Source organism: Poecilia reticulata, linkage group LG1 (assembly GCF_000633615.1).
Source record: "Poecilia reticulata strain Guanapo linkage group LG1, Guppy_female_1.0+MT, whole genome shotgun sequence".
Lineage (NCBI taxonomy): Eukaryota > Metazoa > Chordata > Actinopteri > Cyprinodontiformes > Poeciliidae > Poecilia > Poecilia reticulata.
Window position 1 is genome coordinate 555342 of NC_024331.1, and position 15967 is coordinate 571308.

General features: G+C 39.5%; 1 protein-coding gene across 2 annotated transcripts in view; it reads left to right on the plus strand.

Annotated features, from left to right (window-relative positions):
• The window catches only part of LOC103462363 (protein sidekick-1), a 620157-nt gene that overhangs the window by 494546 nt on the left and 109644 nt on the right, over window positions 1-15967 (plus strand). For both annotated transcript variants that reach the window (XM_017305208.1, XM_017305213.1), the window contains 3 exons: window positions 1974-2110; window positions 3165-3312; window positions 15685-15825. In XM_017305208.1, the coding sequence (XP_017160697.1) occupies window positions 1974-2110; window positions 3165-3312; window positions 15685-15825 (426 nt within the window). The remainder of the gene's footprint in view (window positions 1-1973; window positions 2111-3164; window positions 3313-15684; window positions 15826-15967) is intronic.

Sequence of the window (15967 nt, forward strand, 5' to 3'; positions counted from 1 at the left end):
TAGCTACTGCAGTGTACGCAGAGCATTACAAGAACAAAGAATGGCTCTAAGTGAGGCTTCAATCCTATCAACCTTAGTAAAGATCCGTCCAGAAGAATTGGATCGCTCCTGAATGTCATATTACTGTATTGCACTTTGGTCTCAGCGTTGTCATATATATGCGACACCTCAGTCAACACCTCCACACAATTCAGCGCATGAGTGACAACTTTTTTTCATCGCAGATGCAACATATGTCTCTCTGTACAGCTAGCTTTACTAACATCACGTCCACGGAACTTACCTTTCTTTAAGCTTTCCTTCCAAGTGACGCTAAATGTTGGATGAAGTCTCCACCGTCTGTGAAAGCGAAGCGCTGCTGAATTTGCATGTTCATTTATGCAGTGCTATTATATTACTGACAATTAGACAGACATCTTCTCCCGCTCAGAGGAAACCACTTCGCATGTCTGAAGCTCCGTGTGCGAGTAAAGGGGGAGGTGATGGGTGACAACAAACACGTAAGACATGATATTGCTCGGATTTTACGGTGCCACCTGAAGTCCCTGAACTTCACATTTTAACGGATAAAAAAATAACAAATGTGTGTTTTTTGGTCTTGCAGGGGTAACATAAAACTTTTATTGCTAAAAACAATCTTTGAAAATACAATATGATTAATTTTGTATTTGACAGGACCCCGATTTTTTATTTTATTTTATGTCTATGAACAAAATATAAATAATTAAATTGTGGAGGGCCCCCTGCTGGTCAAGGACTCCTTTTCACCCCTTTACCGTGCCACTGCATGTGAGACCATCTGCTATTCAAAATCTGTTAAGAACAGACATGTAGATAAACTCAAACACTAAGACCTTTAAATCTTGAAAGGACACAAATTAAGCTTTTTGACAAACAAAAGCTTAATGACAAACATTACAGGTTGGAAAACTAGCACTGCACATTACCTTGAACATACTGTCTAACATGGTGAAATGGAGGAGGCAGAGTCATGCTGTAGGAATGCATATTTTCACCAGGAACTGGGATGCTGGGCTGAGATGCTGGGAAGATGAGAGGAGTTAAATCGTCTCATTTAACTGGTTGAGGTGTTGAGGCCCTTCAACAGGGCGACGGGCCCTAAACATACAGTCAAAGCTCCAAGAAAATTTAGACTATTGCCTATTCATTTGCTAGAATAGCTCAGTCAAAGTCCATACCTAAATCCAAATAATAATCTCTGGTTCACAGACACTATACCTCCAATTTGACTGTCCTAAAGTTATTTTTAAATGAATGGACAAAGGTTTCCCTGGTCGCATGTGCACAGCTGGTAGAAAAAATACCAGCTGTGGTATGTCTCACCTCAGTACATTCAATACATTTTTATTTGTAAAAATGTTGAAAACTATCCAATCATGTACTACTTTGTGTTTTGCTATCACATAAAATGACAGAAAATGCAATAAAGTTTGTATATTGAAATGTGACATTTTCATGTGAAATGGCAGAAGGAGTTGGGTTTCTACATGTTTAAGGTTTTGTAGATTCTTGGATTTAAATTTAAATAAAGTAAAACTTTATTTATATTTATAATTCAAAACAAATCACAAGGTGCTTCAAGAAAGAATAAAAAACACAAAGATATCAAATAAAATAAAAAACCCAGACAGATTGAAAAAGAGAAGTTTTTGCCAACTTTTAAAGAAGCTTCCGACTCAGCTGATCTCCGTGTCAACAGAGGACAGTCCCAGAGAGGAGAAAGCTCTTTCTCCTTTAGTTTTCACTTATGCAAAGCACTTATCATGTAAAGCTCTCAAGTCAAAACTAGGATTATGAAATGCACTCAAAAATATACCGGAAGTTAATGAAGCATTATCAGTGGAGAGAATCTGTGTGTTTGGTGAAGATTATTCAAACTGTCATTGATTAAAAGACAAAAAAACAAGTGTACCGTAAAACTTAAACCTATTTCTGATCTTGTGTGTTTTCAGTGAGCTACCACACTCCCCCCGCTCCCTAACGGCTCGTCTCAATGACTCAGACTCCCGCTCTGTCCGCCTGTCCTGGCTGCGGCCCTTTGATGGAAACTCCCCTCTTCTCTACTACATCTTGGAGCTCTCAGAGAATAGTATGTATGGGTATTTGAATGTCTCGGTCCCTGGGTATCTTTTATGGTTCCTGAGAGACAAACAGCTGCTCGCTAGCTGTCTGCCAGGAAGCGACATGCACTCAAATGTGCTCATTTACAAGAGACATACATATGGAGAACAGTGTTCCAGCATAAACGCACAGGTTGCTGCTGAGCTCCTGTTTTCCAGCCTCTCCTTATCCCTCTTACTCTCTTTCTTTTCTGTGTCCCGGTCTCTCTAAACCACAGATGTTTTAACAGTATGTTGGCTCTCTTTCAAATAAGGAAGAGAGGGAGGGAGTCAGGGAGAAGAAAGGGAGAACAGAGGAGTAGGATGACAGGTGAAACAGATGGGAGAGAGATGACTGCAAGCTAAAGGGATCTGCTATCGAGCCTTTACATGCTCAGCCAGACATTATGCACAAAACTATAGAATTGGCACTTATGGACAGATATCAGTTGGAAATCCACGTTTTGAAAACTTTCAAAGATACACCTGTGCTGGTATCATTTAACAAGTGTTATGTTGAAACTACAGAAATGAACCAAAGTTATCACAATAGAGCAGGGAAATAATGTGGCAATATCTGGGGAAGATGAAGAAAAGAATGAGGAAACAAGGGAGTTTAAATGACTGGTCGATTTCTGTGGAAAAACCCAGACAGTGAGGAATGGATTGGAGTTTTTGAACACTGATTAGATTTTTTTTTCACTGTACTTCAGAGAAACCACAGCAGTGTAAATACAAGGCACTTTCATATCAGACAATGACTGTAATATGCTGGGCTTGTACACTATCCTTCTCACTTACACTGATTCCCATGAGGCTGATGCAATAATAGGGATAATAGTGGATCTGTCTGTGGTTTATTCAGCAAACAATTAGCTGGCAACAACATACAGCAGCATCCATGTTTCTTAACTTATTCCCATAGTCCCTTTAAAGTTTCTTTCTTGTTACATTCTCCTCTACACCTGGTCTTGTTCCATGTCCCTGTTTGTCCTTCATCAGCCAGATGCCATCAGTCTCTAATCTCAGTGTGTTGTTGTCTAGATTCCCCATGGAGAGTCTACCTATCTGAGGTGGATCCTGCAGTGAGCGAGGTATCAGTGGGCGGACTCACACCTGCAAGAACCTACCAGTTCAGACTCTGTGCTGTCAATCAAGTGGGCAGGGGTCAATACAGTGCTGAAACACAGAGGTAAGGGTAAACATGTTAAGGAGATACTCACTTAGTATCAGTTGTGTAAGAAAAGTGGTGTTCTTTTTTCTCAAAGTGCAAAATTTGAATTTCTTATTTAATGGCTACTTTATTTTCTTCTGTTTGGGAATTGTTGACAGGGCATTCCAATAGTTCAATAGAAAGTCATTTAAACCTCCGAGCAGTTTTCCTTTTCTGATATTACACAGATTGATCTATTGGATTCAATCTTTCTCATTACAATCTTTAAATATCCATACCCAGTGTATATATGCTTCTCTGTCTTTCCCTGCCACTCTCTTTCAGTTGGAGTCAGGAGTAATTATATCAACTGCTCTACTTGTTTGTGTGTGTGAGAATGCATACAAAGGGGACAGTGTAATTTCACCTAGTATACAAACGGATTACTCTGCAGATGTTTTATGCATGTGTGTATACTGTACCTGCATTTATAGTGTGTATATGTCTGCGTGTCCCAGTAGAGAAGCACTGATGAGGGTAATTATAATGCCAAGGCACTGATGGAAAGGCTTAAAACGGACCAGGTTTAGAGGGAGGCGTTGTCTAAAGTGTGAGCGTGGACCAGATCCCTGGTAGTCTGTTACCATACAGCAGATGTGATGGTTCATTATGAAACAGGCACACACAGACACTATCAAGCAGGATTTTGTCCTACTGAAGAGACAGACAGATGCCAGTTGTTGTTCTGCCAAATACACTCAGCAGCAACAGTAGCTGTTAGCATTCACACACCTCAGATTGCAATCTGCTTCTGGTTTCTCTTCTTTGTGTGTTCTGCTGTTCATCCTCTAAATATTCTGAATCTTTCTCCCTAATCATGTTCCTACTCCTGTGGCAGGAGGAGGAGTGTTTATTAATATTACTTCCATCCTTCCTCTTCTCTGGACTGCTGCTTGTGTTCAACAGCTGCTGTGCTGCCTAGTCCTCAGTCCAGTATTTGTTGTAGTAGGCCCTAGAGAACAGATTGGATTGATCCTCTGTAAATGAAAGACTGGCAGGCAGACAAGTCATCACTGGTCAGTGCATCAGAGCAGATGGACGCGTCTTTTCTTCAGCATTCATCTAATACGTAAACAGGCGCTACCTCCTTTTTATCTGCTGGATGTTTTGCTGGATAAGACGCACACACAAGCTGCCACTGATGCCAAGGCACTCAGGAAGAGGGAAGCGAAGCAAAATGTCCTGCAGAAGCTCTGGCTGCCCCATGAGAAGGATGACAGAATGCATTAATACGGACAGAGTGAGGGAACGGCGTGAAATGAAGCAGAAGCTTGGAATATTAAGAACAGAAAACCCTTATTAAAGTTTGAGCTTCCAGCTGCTTCAACACTTTTCCAATTTGTTCTCATCAGAATGTAGATCTTTATCATAAAAATCTCTTTTTTTTTCCCAATCACAACATTGGCTTTGTTCCCAAACTACATTTTACTGAATGGAGTTCCCATGGATACTGTAGCAATAAGAACTATGAGAAAATGCTCTTTCAAAGTCTTCACAGTTTTGTCTGCACAAATCCATGGCAGAAATGAAGCATAAGCTTCTGAAGGATTCTTGATCTTTAGGATTTGTAACACCTAAAAGCACATATTCCCATTGTTGTGCCATCTAATCTACTCCTAATATTGATATTCTAACATGGTAAATACATGTTAGGCTCTAAAACTGGGAATATACACTCACCAGAAAATGTACTAGGTATACTTCGACAGTACTAGGTTTTACCTTCAGAACTGCCTTTGTTTTTTGTGGAAAAAATTGAACATAATGTCCATTGAACAACATGAAAACAATGGCTGCAGGTCTTCCGTTCTGCGACTGTATTGGATAATTTTTTTTACAGACTCCACAGATTTGGTGGCATGATATGGACATTTAGCTGAATAATGCAACATGATAACTGTCTGGTTTATTTCAGAATGCATCTTGAGGTGCATTCTCACCAGCCCAGTTCAGTCCACTTTAATCAAACTCTAGTTCATTTACCAGGAAAGTCTGGTTCGTTTTTAACCTCTGACGAGAACAAAAAACCTTACTCTTCTCTGCCTAAAAACCAAGGTCTAGGTTCAGTTGTCAAGCAGACCGGAGACCGCTCGGAAAACAGGAAGTGGACTATAGTGCTGGGCATTCTGGGTAAATACAACACTACACGCATCTTGATACCATTCTATTTTTGGGTACATTTCATGAAGAAGGAAGTTACGCTCAGTGCCTTCTTCAGAGGTTTTTGTTTTGTTTCCACCAGTGCTTTTTGGAGCAGCACTACCACAGGTGAGGAGGTCAATAGGTTTTTCAAAGGATTTGGTTCATTTAACACAGTGTCCAGATAGTGAAGCTGAAAATGTAGAAATTGTTGCAGAATGCTGGAGTTAGACCAAAAGTAGTTACAAAAAAGAATTAGTTTAAGGCTGTGCACACTAACATTCATAAAAAACTGTTTTTTGACAGGTCTGTGTAAACCTGAGGACCACTTTGAGTGTTTATTTACAGAAGTTAAAGCTGTGGTGGTGTGCTCAGTTTGTTTTAAACACTCTTAAGTTTTTCTCTGCAATCTTAACTTTAGATTATCAGAATAAACAGAGAGAATTACAAGACCTTGAAAATTTGTAAAGATTTTTGCAAAAAATAAACTTATATGCTTATATTTTACACTGCTGCTGGAAAAAGTTACACATTATAGATGTTTTATTATCAAATATATATACAACCAGTGGTTTGTTCGGCCATCAGTAACAGTCACAGTCATGTTTATTCATAAATGTATTTGCCTTTCAAAATTGTATCCATTTATGATCTTCACAAATTATTCATGTTTTGCAGCATTGATCACAGATGTGCTTTTACTGAAAAGACATTCGTAAAGCACATAAGCAACAGCAAATGTTCTCAGCAGCTGGCTTTGATTTATAGAGAGAATATGCTGAAAGCGTCTCTATTTTTGCCTGACGGAATCTCTTCACTGTGTCATCCCTCTCCATTTGTGCATGTTTTAAGCCCCAGGCGGATCTACTCAACATTTAAAGGAGACAAGAGTTTCTGTGTCAAACGAGGCAAAAATAAGCTCATCTATTTAAGCTGGTGGTATCAAGTCACATCTCACCTGTGTCTGCGTTCGCTCTCTGTTTTACGTTGTTTGCATTGCCCTCAATTTATATCCACTCCTTTTCCTCATGCAGGATGTGAACCGAACTGTTCTGTTGTGTTTGAACATGAGGATGTCATGGTTACTATCCTATCTAGAAATGTCTGGAATAAAGAAAATACTGTGTGGAAAAATTTATTTTTCAGGGCATAATTTCATCTTATACTATCTATGTTGAGTTGAAAAATCTCTGCATGTTCTTTTGTATAAGAACACATCATAAAATGATCTCTTTTGAGAAATTATTGAAAACTCAGATTTGCACAATCTGACAATTTCTCTGTTTGACACTGTCCCAAAGAAAAAGTGACAATTACTCAGAACATACGTGTTTTATACAATGAATGATATGAAAAAAAATTACAATGATTGATCACAAGAAAGGTGGGGGGAATCTGGGTTTTTTTGAAGATAAAGCTGTGTTTAGCGGGTTCCCCTTTCTCCCACCCCTTGCTAATAAGTGTGTGTTTTACCCACCTAAACACCCTTCAAAATGGACACATTCTTGACCAGAACATCTAAAATGCAAACATTGATTTAAAAAATGTTCAAAACAAGAACTGTTAGTCAAATTAAACACATTTTTTTATGTCCCTTTGTGTCCTGTTGCATTAGCTTAATGCCTTCCATTGGAATTGGAGCTTCAAACCAGGTTTGGTTTAGATACCAAACAAAGTGTTACACCGCAGGAAATGATAAAAAGATCTAGATTAGGAGTTCTCAACGTGGGCGGTACCGCCCCCCAGGGGGCGTTCAGAGGACGGCAGGGGGCGCTGGCGGACATTTTTACAAMWGGGATKCYTTTGGGGGGCGTTTGGTCGAAGGTAAACTTTACACCTTAAATGCACAACAATGCCAGTTTAGACTTTGAGCAACCTGGTAAAACTGTATTGTGTAACATTAAATCATGCTTGGCTGCAACGGTATCGATGGCAGCTCTTCTTCTATTCAGTGTTTGTAGCTTCTGTTAGCTTCTTGGCGCAGCTCCGTTCTCCTGCTACTGGTAGCTAAAATCACAATACCCTCACTGTGTATCCCTCTGAAAAAATGAACCAATTTAAATAAAGAAATCCCTCCATGAGTGATACCACGATAGAGAACGTTCTTTAGCGTTAACACCGGTGCTGTAAGTGGTCCGGTATGAAATGGGGGTGATAGAACAACGGTACCACAGCACTTTTAAATGTCAATAATCAGAATGCAGAAATTGTTTCTGTTGTTTTAAAAGGTTTATGTCAGTCTGCCTTTTCCCCATCGATATGCTTCCCGACCGCCCTGCACCTTAGGGGCTTAAACAAAAAAAAAACAAAAAAAAACGAGGCGCACATTGCGCAAAACTCTGAAACAGGAGAAGCGGGACATAAAACGGAGCGACGAACTACATGTGAATTATGGCATAAAAACAGAGAATCCGACGCTGAACAGTGAAAAATCAACACATGATGTGAAACACGACGATTAGACGGCGCAGCAGGCGATGAGATTGCTGATGGTGAGCGTAAATAAACTATAAAATAAATCTAGCAACAGGAAAGAAACTAAAGTGGACATACCAATAAACCAAGAGAGGATAATACAAATCAAATGAAACTAAATGGAAATGAATAAAGAACAAAATGAAAGAATAAACTAAGAAACTAAAGTAAATACAGAGGAATAAACTGGTATGGCAAGACCTTTCAAGCAATAATTAATACAGAGGACTGTATGGCAAGAATAAACAGAMACTATTTCCACATAAAAGGTAAAATAATATTGTTCAAATGTCATGGGTTTGTTGAGACCATATCTAGTACTGAGAATAAATATATCTTACATACCATAACAGTAAAGAACTGATCACTTTTATGTTTTTAATTAGATTTGATATATTTATTTCTTGGGCTGCACAGTGGCGCAGTTGGTAGAGCTGTTGCCTTGCAGCAAGAAGGTTCTGGGTTCAATTCCCAGCCTGGGGTCTTTCTGCATGGAGTCTCCATGTTCTCCCTCTGTGTGCATGGGTTTTCTCCGGGTACTCTGGCTTCCTCCCACAGTCCAAAAACATGACTGTCAGGTTAATTGGCCTCTCCAAATTGCCCCTAGGTGTGAGTGGTTGTGTGTCCTGTGTGTCTCTGTGTTGCCCTGCGACAGACTGGCGACCTGTCCAGGGTGTACCCCGCCTCTCGCCCGAAACGTTGGCTGGAGATGGGCACCAGCACCCCTCCCGACCCCACTGAGGGAAAAAGGGTGCAAGAAAATGGATGGATGGATATTTATTTCTTCAATATAGGATTTGATTAAGAACCAGATTTGTTCTTTGTAATTTCTGTCCAGTAAAACTATTAATCTATAAATCAATAAACATGTCTATATAAATATATAATCCATGTTTCTGTCTCATATTTATATGGCATTAAAAGGTCCTGCAACTTTTGTTTTTCTACTGAAAGCTCTGGTTTGCGCAATAAATGCCATGTGGGTGAAGTTTTATGGATGATACTCTGATGTCCCATTCTCCTGAAGGCAGCACAGAGCTGCACCACCAGAAACTGACAAACACTGAAGAGAAGAAGAGTTATGATTAATGTAGTTACAGTTCTATCCATGTTTTAATGTTGCAGAGCTCAGTCGTTTGCAAATAGTTCAAAGTTTAAACTGGCATGTTGTATATTTTTTATTTGGTCATTTTGTGGAATATTTAACAACTAGAAAAATAAGAATAATTTTCCACTCTGACTGGCTGCTGTTAGACCTACAAATTTTAACTTGAATGTTCATTGCATTTTTGTAGACACCTGTGGAAATAATTTCTATTCACATGGCTTTGTTGTTCTTTGGGAAATTATTTTTGATGATAAATACAGAAACAAGCATAAAAATCAAAACATCTACAAAGCGATAGTAATATTATTGATAAAATAATGGTCAGTGCAAAGTAGCCTGCAAACTCTTTGGTGGGGGGCGGTGAGGGACCTGGATAAGGGTTAGGGGGGCGCTGGGCCAAAAAAGGTTGAGAATCACTGATCTAGATTAATTTTTACAAATTAAAGATTTGTTACAGATCACAAGCTGCACTACAAAGAATCTGTATTTGTATGTATCTGTAATCTGTAATTTCCAGATCTGATAAGACTAAGTGTTATTGATTCTAAAATAAAGCAAATGTAAGTTGGACCAGATGTAGTGAATCATCCATTTCCTCACAGCTGAATCAAAAGGCCGCTGCAGGATTGTGACGTTTTCATAATTTGTGAAATTTTAGGTAAATGTGTTATTCTTAAATATACTGTAAAAAATAGTTAGGAAATGTGACATTTTGACATGGATAATTTGCAGGAATCCTAGGAGATGCCACATCCCAGTAACACCATTAACTTTAAAAACCATAGTATATTTGGATTCAGCAAATAACCCAGCAGGCATCAAACTATTGAGAATGACACAAATAGAAACTTTTCTTAAATCCCTATGCACAGGAAATGAGACACATGCACACTCACTCTAACACATTTTTCCCCTCACAGACCAGAGAACATGAGCACTTCCTGCAGGAAATGTCCTCTTTTCCCTTTTAACAAGGGACATAGAAAGTGTGTCACACAACTTTAAGTTACGGAGCATCGACTTTTGAAATAACAGATTAATTATGTTCATTTTCCAATGAATCATCTTTGTGAACACACTGAACTATTTACCAGTTCTCTGCTTTTCAAATCTGTTTCTTTTGAAATTTTCAGATTTCATCACATCACAATGGTAATTCAATGCACTTTTTGAGTTTTAGTAATATTAATAGTAATTTGCAAATTCTTTTTACAAAATAAAATGTAGTAAGTTTCTGTAAACAACCTCATTGAGCCCAATAATACACAAGTAGGGTAAAAGCAAACATGGAGAAGCTTAAAGTAGAATTAGATTATAAAACAATATCCCAAGCCTTGAACATCTCAACTCTGTTCAGTCCATGCTCTGAAGATGCAAAGATAGTGGCACTACTCCAAACATACCAAGACTTTAGTGGACTTAAACCTACATACTGAACAAGGAGATGGATCATTATTATGAATGGCAACCAAGAGGCTCATAGTAACTCTGTAGGGGCTGCAAAAAACTCCCAGTCATATCTGGGGCCTCATGCATAAATCGTGGGTGCGCACAAAAAATGTACGGCGCCATATTTTACGCACAAGTTGGCATGTATAACATTTACTTTGTGTCAAAGTAAATATACGCACACTTTTTCCCTGGCGTGAAAATGTGCAGCAGCCACGCAATTTTTTTCTGTGGACAATATCAAACTACAAAGCATCAAAACTCACATAAATACACTGACATCTGACTACATTCAGTTATTTAGACCAAGAAGCATCGAACCCGATGTTTTTTTGTTTTTTATATTTTAATATTTTATTGTTTAAATGTAAATAATGAAACTGAACCGCATTTATTTTCATACAATAACCTAACACACACACAAAATAAAGAAAACAAAAATAAAAGGATGTGAAAACCTCATCCATCCATCCATTTTCTTCCGCTTATCCGGGGTCGGGTCGCGGGGGCAGCAGCTTCAGAATGGAGGCCCAGACTTCCCTCTCCCCAGCCACTTCTTCCAGCTCCTCTGGTGGAATCCAAAAGCTTTCCCAGGCCAGCCGAGAGACATAATCGCTCCAACGTGTCCTGGGTCTTCCCGAGGCCTCCTCCCGGGGGGACGTGCCTGGAACACCTCACCAGGGAGGCGTCCAGGAGGCATCCTGACCAGATGCCCGAGCCACCTCAAATGGCTCCTCTCGACGTGGAGGAGCAGCGGCTCTACTCTGAGTCGCTCCCCAATGCATTTCCTCAGTTTTTGTCTGATAAAGATTGGACTCTGTGGCGAAGCGCATGAAATGTATCTGTGGGGTAATTTAATTCTCACTGAAAAAAGAAAACAGGGTTGGATCAGCAGAACTCCAAACAGGTTTGATTATTTTTGAGGTGATCAAGGTCTGTAGACAATCCCATATGTATGTAGCTGCACAAAGGTGAGCCGCGTAATTGTGGGGTGCTTTGGTTCTGATGGAGAACATCGATAATGGAAGGATTCAGAGGGAGCCATTGATCATATTGATCTGCTGGGAAATGTTGATGATGGTTTGTGAGTGTTGAGATTACTCAGACTGATCATCCCGGAGCTCTGAGCAAAACTTAAAGAAGGAGCTGTGTGGTACCGGTACCGGTCCAGCTGCAGTCAACCTTCAGTGGAGCCGCCCGCTTTGTGAATGCACCTTTATGGACATAAAGCATCTCTATTCTGTAATTGTACAATATGCACATGATTCCACCATTTAGAATAAGCGTCCAATTTACCCACTCAAATGACTCTCTGACTCTCTGTCTTTAAATCCTGGCTGAATGCGCTACTGTTCTAATAGGCATTTGCATGATCTCTTTATTTTTAGTATTTAAATTTTTTTCTCTTTAAAATGTATTATTTTTTTATTTTTGTGAGGTTACCTTATGTTCCCTGAAAGCACCTTTTAAATAAAATATATAATTATATTGCCACAAACAAGCACGTTGCCATGGTTATTGCCCCACGTGGTGGTAGACTTGTGGGTATTTATACTAATTTACATAGCCTATATATTTATGGGTGGCGACAGGTGGACCAGCAGCTGTGCTCAATTTACCGCAAATTGAGATGTGCAACGAAAAGGTGCGCGGCCACGTGCGTGCGCACAGCTTTATACATCCGAATTTTTTTGTGCGCCGCACTTTTCTAAATTTTTCTGTATGCCAAGTTTTAGTGTGAAAACTGCACACTCTTTTTTGCATGAGGCCCCTGGCCATTATAGAAGGGAAAATATGCCAACGCGGGCCTGTGACGTAGGCCTCAACCAAACTGCCCCACTGTGACCAGAAAAATGCAACTGCAGGAGGCACCATTCAACCCAAGGAAGGTTTTCAGCCAAATGTAGAATTAAACTGACATTCAAAAATTTTTACAATTTGCACAGAAACAAATTCGGCCATTTTTGCAGATATAAGTTTGGGAGCAACCTATATCTGCAAAAACGGTTGGTTATTTAGTTTCTCTGAAAAAGTGGTTCTGCAAATTGTAAATTCAGGTGGAAAAGTTCAATGCATGGGAATAACGTTGCAAGACGTCATTCTCAAATTAAAGTTTTTTGTGGATATTTATGCCGGTCAGTGTGAATGTGCCATTTTGTGGTTCGTATTCCCCAATAGAAAAAGGAATTTGTGTTTCTGCTTCTAGTGTAAAGCCATTCATATGTTTGTGTGGCATAAGTCTGTGTATATGTTTGACCTGCATCATCAATTGCAGTCAAAAGCAGCTGTACAATTGAGGATTATATATGCCCAATTTGTACAGCGCTATCTTTATTCCCATTTCGTTCACACATGGCCCATTAGCCAGTGTGTGTTTCTATGTGTGCTTGTATGCCTGAAGCACCTGGTGTCTGACGGTGCCTAACCTAATGGAAGTAAAGCACAGCTGTAAAACCACTGGCCTGTGCTATATATCCGCCTGTACAAGTCTCTTGCTAACAGCTTTCACATCCCTGCTTTCACGCACACATATAGATCAACATACTTATTTATAGACTCATACAGAATTAGGCACACAAAAACAGGTAGTCATATCACAGCTAATGGTTCGATAACTTAACGAGAATGATTCGGGGGGGAATTGGAGCACATAGGGGAAGCAAGTGGGGTTTCAGGGACAAACCGCAAGTCGTAATCCAAGGAAGGGAAACAGCCATCAGATGTAACAGCCTATCTTAAGCCGGGGAGAAATGTGTGTCTGTATGATGTTTATGTGTGTGAGCGCGTGTATGTGTGTGTGTTTGCACATATGGCTCTGATTATGTTTGCTGAACTGCTTACAGCAAAGCCAGAGGCTGACCAGCACAGCCTGTGCGCTTAACTGGTCATGTGAAGGCTGCAGGGCTTTAATCACGGGTGAAGTTTGAGGGCAGAGAAGGGGAAAGGAGATGAGTAAAAGATAGAAGCATGAAATAATTGAGGCCAAAGGACATGTTGTATAAAAGGTAGAAGTTTGAAGATTGGATGGAAAAAAATTTGAGAAGTGGTTCAAAATGTCAATGTAAAAAATGAGAGAGTTTGGAGAGATTGAAGCCAAGCAAAAGCACTGAGGAATCATACTGCCTTTCTCAAAACGCCAAGGTCTTTGCTCGTTTTATACTAGAGTTGATTTAACCATCTTATGCGGTCACATTGTGTTGCTCATCTACTGTAACTGAGCTTATGGGCTGAGGTTGAATAAGGTCAAATTTTCCAAAATATAAAATCCACCTCCCTTGAGCTCCAAAGTTTTCTTGTTTTTAAACATAGACTTGAGAATACTGAAACGTTACAATTCAATTACAGTTATGTTGCACAGCATTACGTCACACTTATTAAGTAATACCAAAAGATCTGGAACAATTTGTTCTACCATTTCATACTTAGCAAACACCCAGAAGATGTTCTGTTGTATCTGGCACTGAGATGTTAGCAGCAGATCCTTTAAGTCCAGTAAGCTGTGAAGGGGGGACTTCATGGACCTGACTTGTTTGATCAGTACATCCCCACAGATAGTCAAATGGATTTAGATTTACCAAGTCAACCCCTCAAACTATCCTAAAACAAATCCCACAGATATCAGAGGATGCAGTTCCAAGGAAAGAGGGGAATATTTAATGTGCAGAAATATTTAGCTAGGCTGTTATAGACGATGTAACCTCTCAAAGTTTTCCAGCAGAACATTGCAAAACATATCACTTCTCTTCTGTCTTGGGTTTTGCCAGCAGTGCAACTTTGTTCCAGTAAACGATGCACACACACACACCTGTCATCGAAGTGAAGTAAGACAAAATGTTATTCATCAAACCAGGCTAACTTCTTTTAGTGCTCTGTAGTTCTGGTCTGATGCTGATGCACCCATTGTTGGTGCTTTCCATGGTGGACAGTGCTCAGCACCTATTGATATGAATATACATAATATCAAACCACACAGCCAAGCCTACGCTCCTCACATGTGTCAGTGAACCTTGGCCACCCATTAGCCTGTATCCAATTCTCCACTGTTTCTTTCTTGGACTGCTTTTAAGGGCGAGTATTATGAAAAAATGACTTTTTTTATATCATGTCACAATGTTATTTCCTCATGAAAATCATAGCTGGAATGTTGTTTTTATTTGAAGAATCTTTGGATCTCATGTGACAATCTTTCAGGACTGTCTAAATGCTTGCTCTCACAAAGCTCCTCCTTGGAGCTGCAGTTTCTGGCCAAACGTCCGCCTCACAAAGCACTCCTCCCTGTGCCTAGTGGCAGAAATTAGCAAACACCTGGTGGAACTGTGCGTCTTCTAAGCTAATCATAGAAACTACTCCTCATTCCAGTGCTCATAAAGCATCTTTGAGAACACTTTGATGGTTGAAAATCACTATGCAAGTCTGATGTTTTTTCATAAATGGCATAATGGACGCATTGTTGCAATGACTTGCTGAAAGCAGAGTGGTACAACGAATAGGAGCTTCCTGAAGAAAGAAAAGCCCAGTTTAAGTGTCAAGTTGCAAATTCAAATTTCTTTGAATTTATGCTTAATGTATACAGTATTTTTACAATAACTGAAGGTAACATAGTTACTTGATTGTGCTATAAAATGACACTATATGCCTGGAAAATATAAAATACTCCTTTAATAAATACTGACCCTTACAGACCAGAAGTACTCTACAACAGTAGCTGATCTGAAGATGATTCACACATCATGTTTTGGCCCCCATCATACCCTGAGACCTTATGGTTACCCTCTTTATTCCTGTATCAAGGTCAGAATTTAAACACAGTTGTAAGTGTTCCTCTTGCTAACTGCTGCCATAATGAGAAGACAAAAAGCATTAGTTACCATTAGTTTACTACTTACTAAGAAGCCAATGTTCATAATGTTTTGCATGATTGACGTATTCAAACTGTTAAGCTTGATAAATGCTTTTAATTCTGCCTATTAGTGATCTATTGCTGATTTATATCAGTAAACAGTCTGTGCAAGAGGAAAAAAGATGAAGACACTGTTTAGCCTGTTACTGAATAGACTGTCGCTGTGTGATTCCACAGTTGGACTTTATCTGTAACATCCCAAAGAAACTCATTATATGTTTGATCAAATATGTTTGTTTCTCATTTTTTATTCCTTCCTTTGTTTCTGTGTTTGTCCTAGGATGATGCTTCGAGAAGAGGCGCCGAGTGCTCCCCCTAATAACATTGTAGCCAGCGGTCGCACAAACCAGTCGATTATGGTCCAGTGGCAGCCTCCTCCAGAATCCGAGCTTAACGGCATCCTCCGAGGATATATCCTAAGGTGTACCCACGCCAAACAAACACTGTAATCTTGATCTGGTTTAAATCCAGTAAGAAAGAAAACAAACAATTTGTGGGAATGTTGTTATCCTGACACCAATCAGTCGTAGCACATAGTACATTAAAATAAAGTCAACTATATA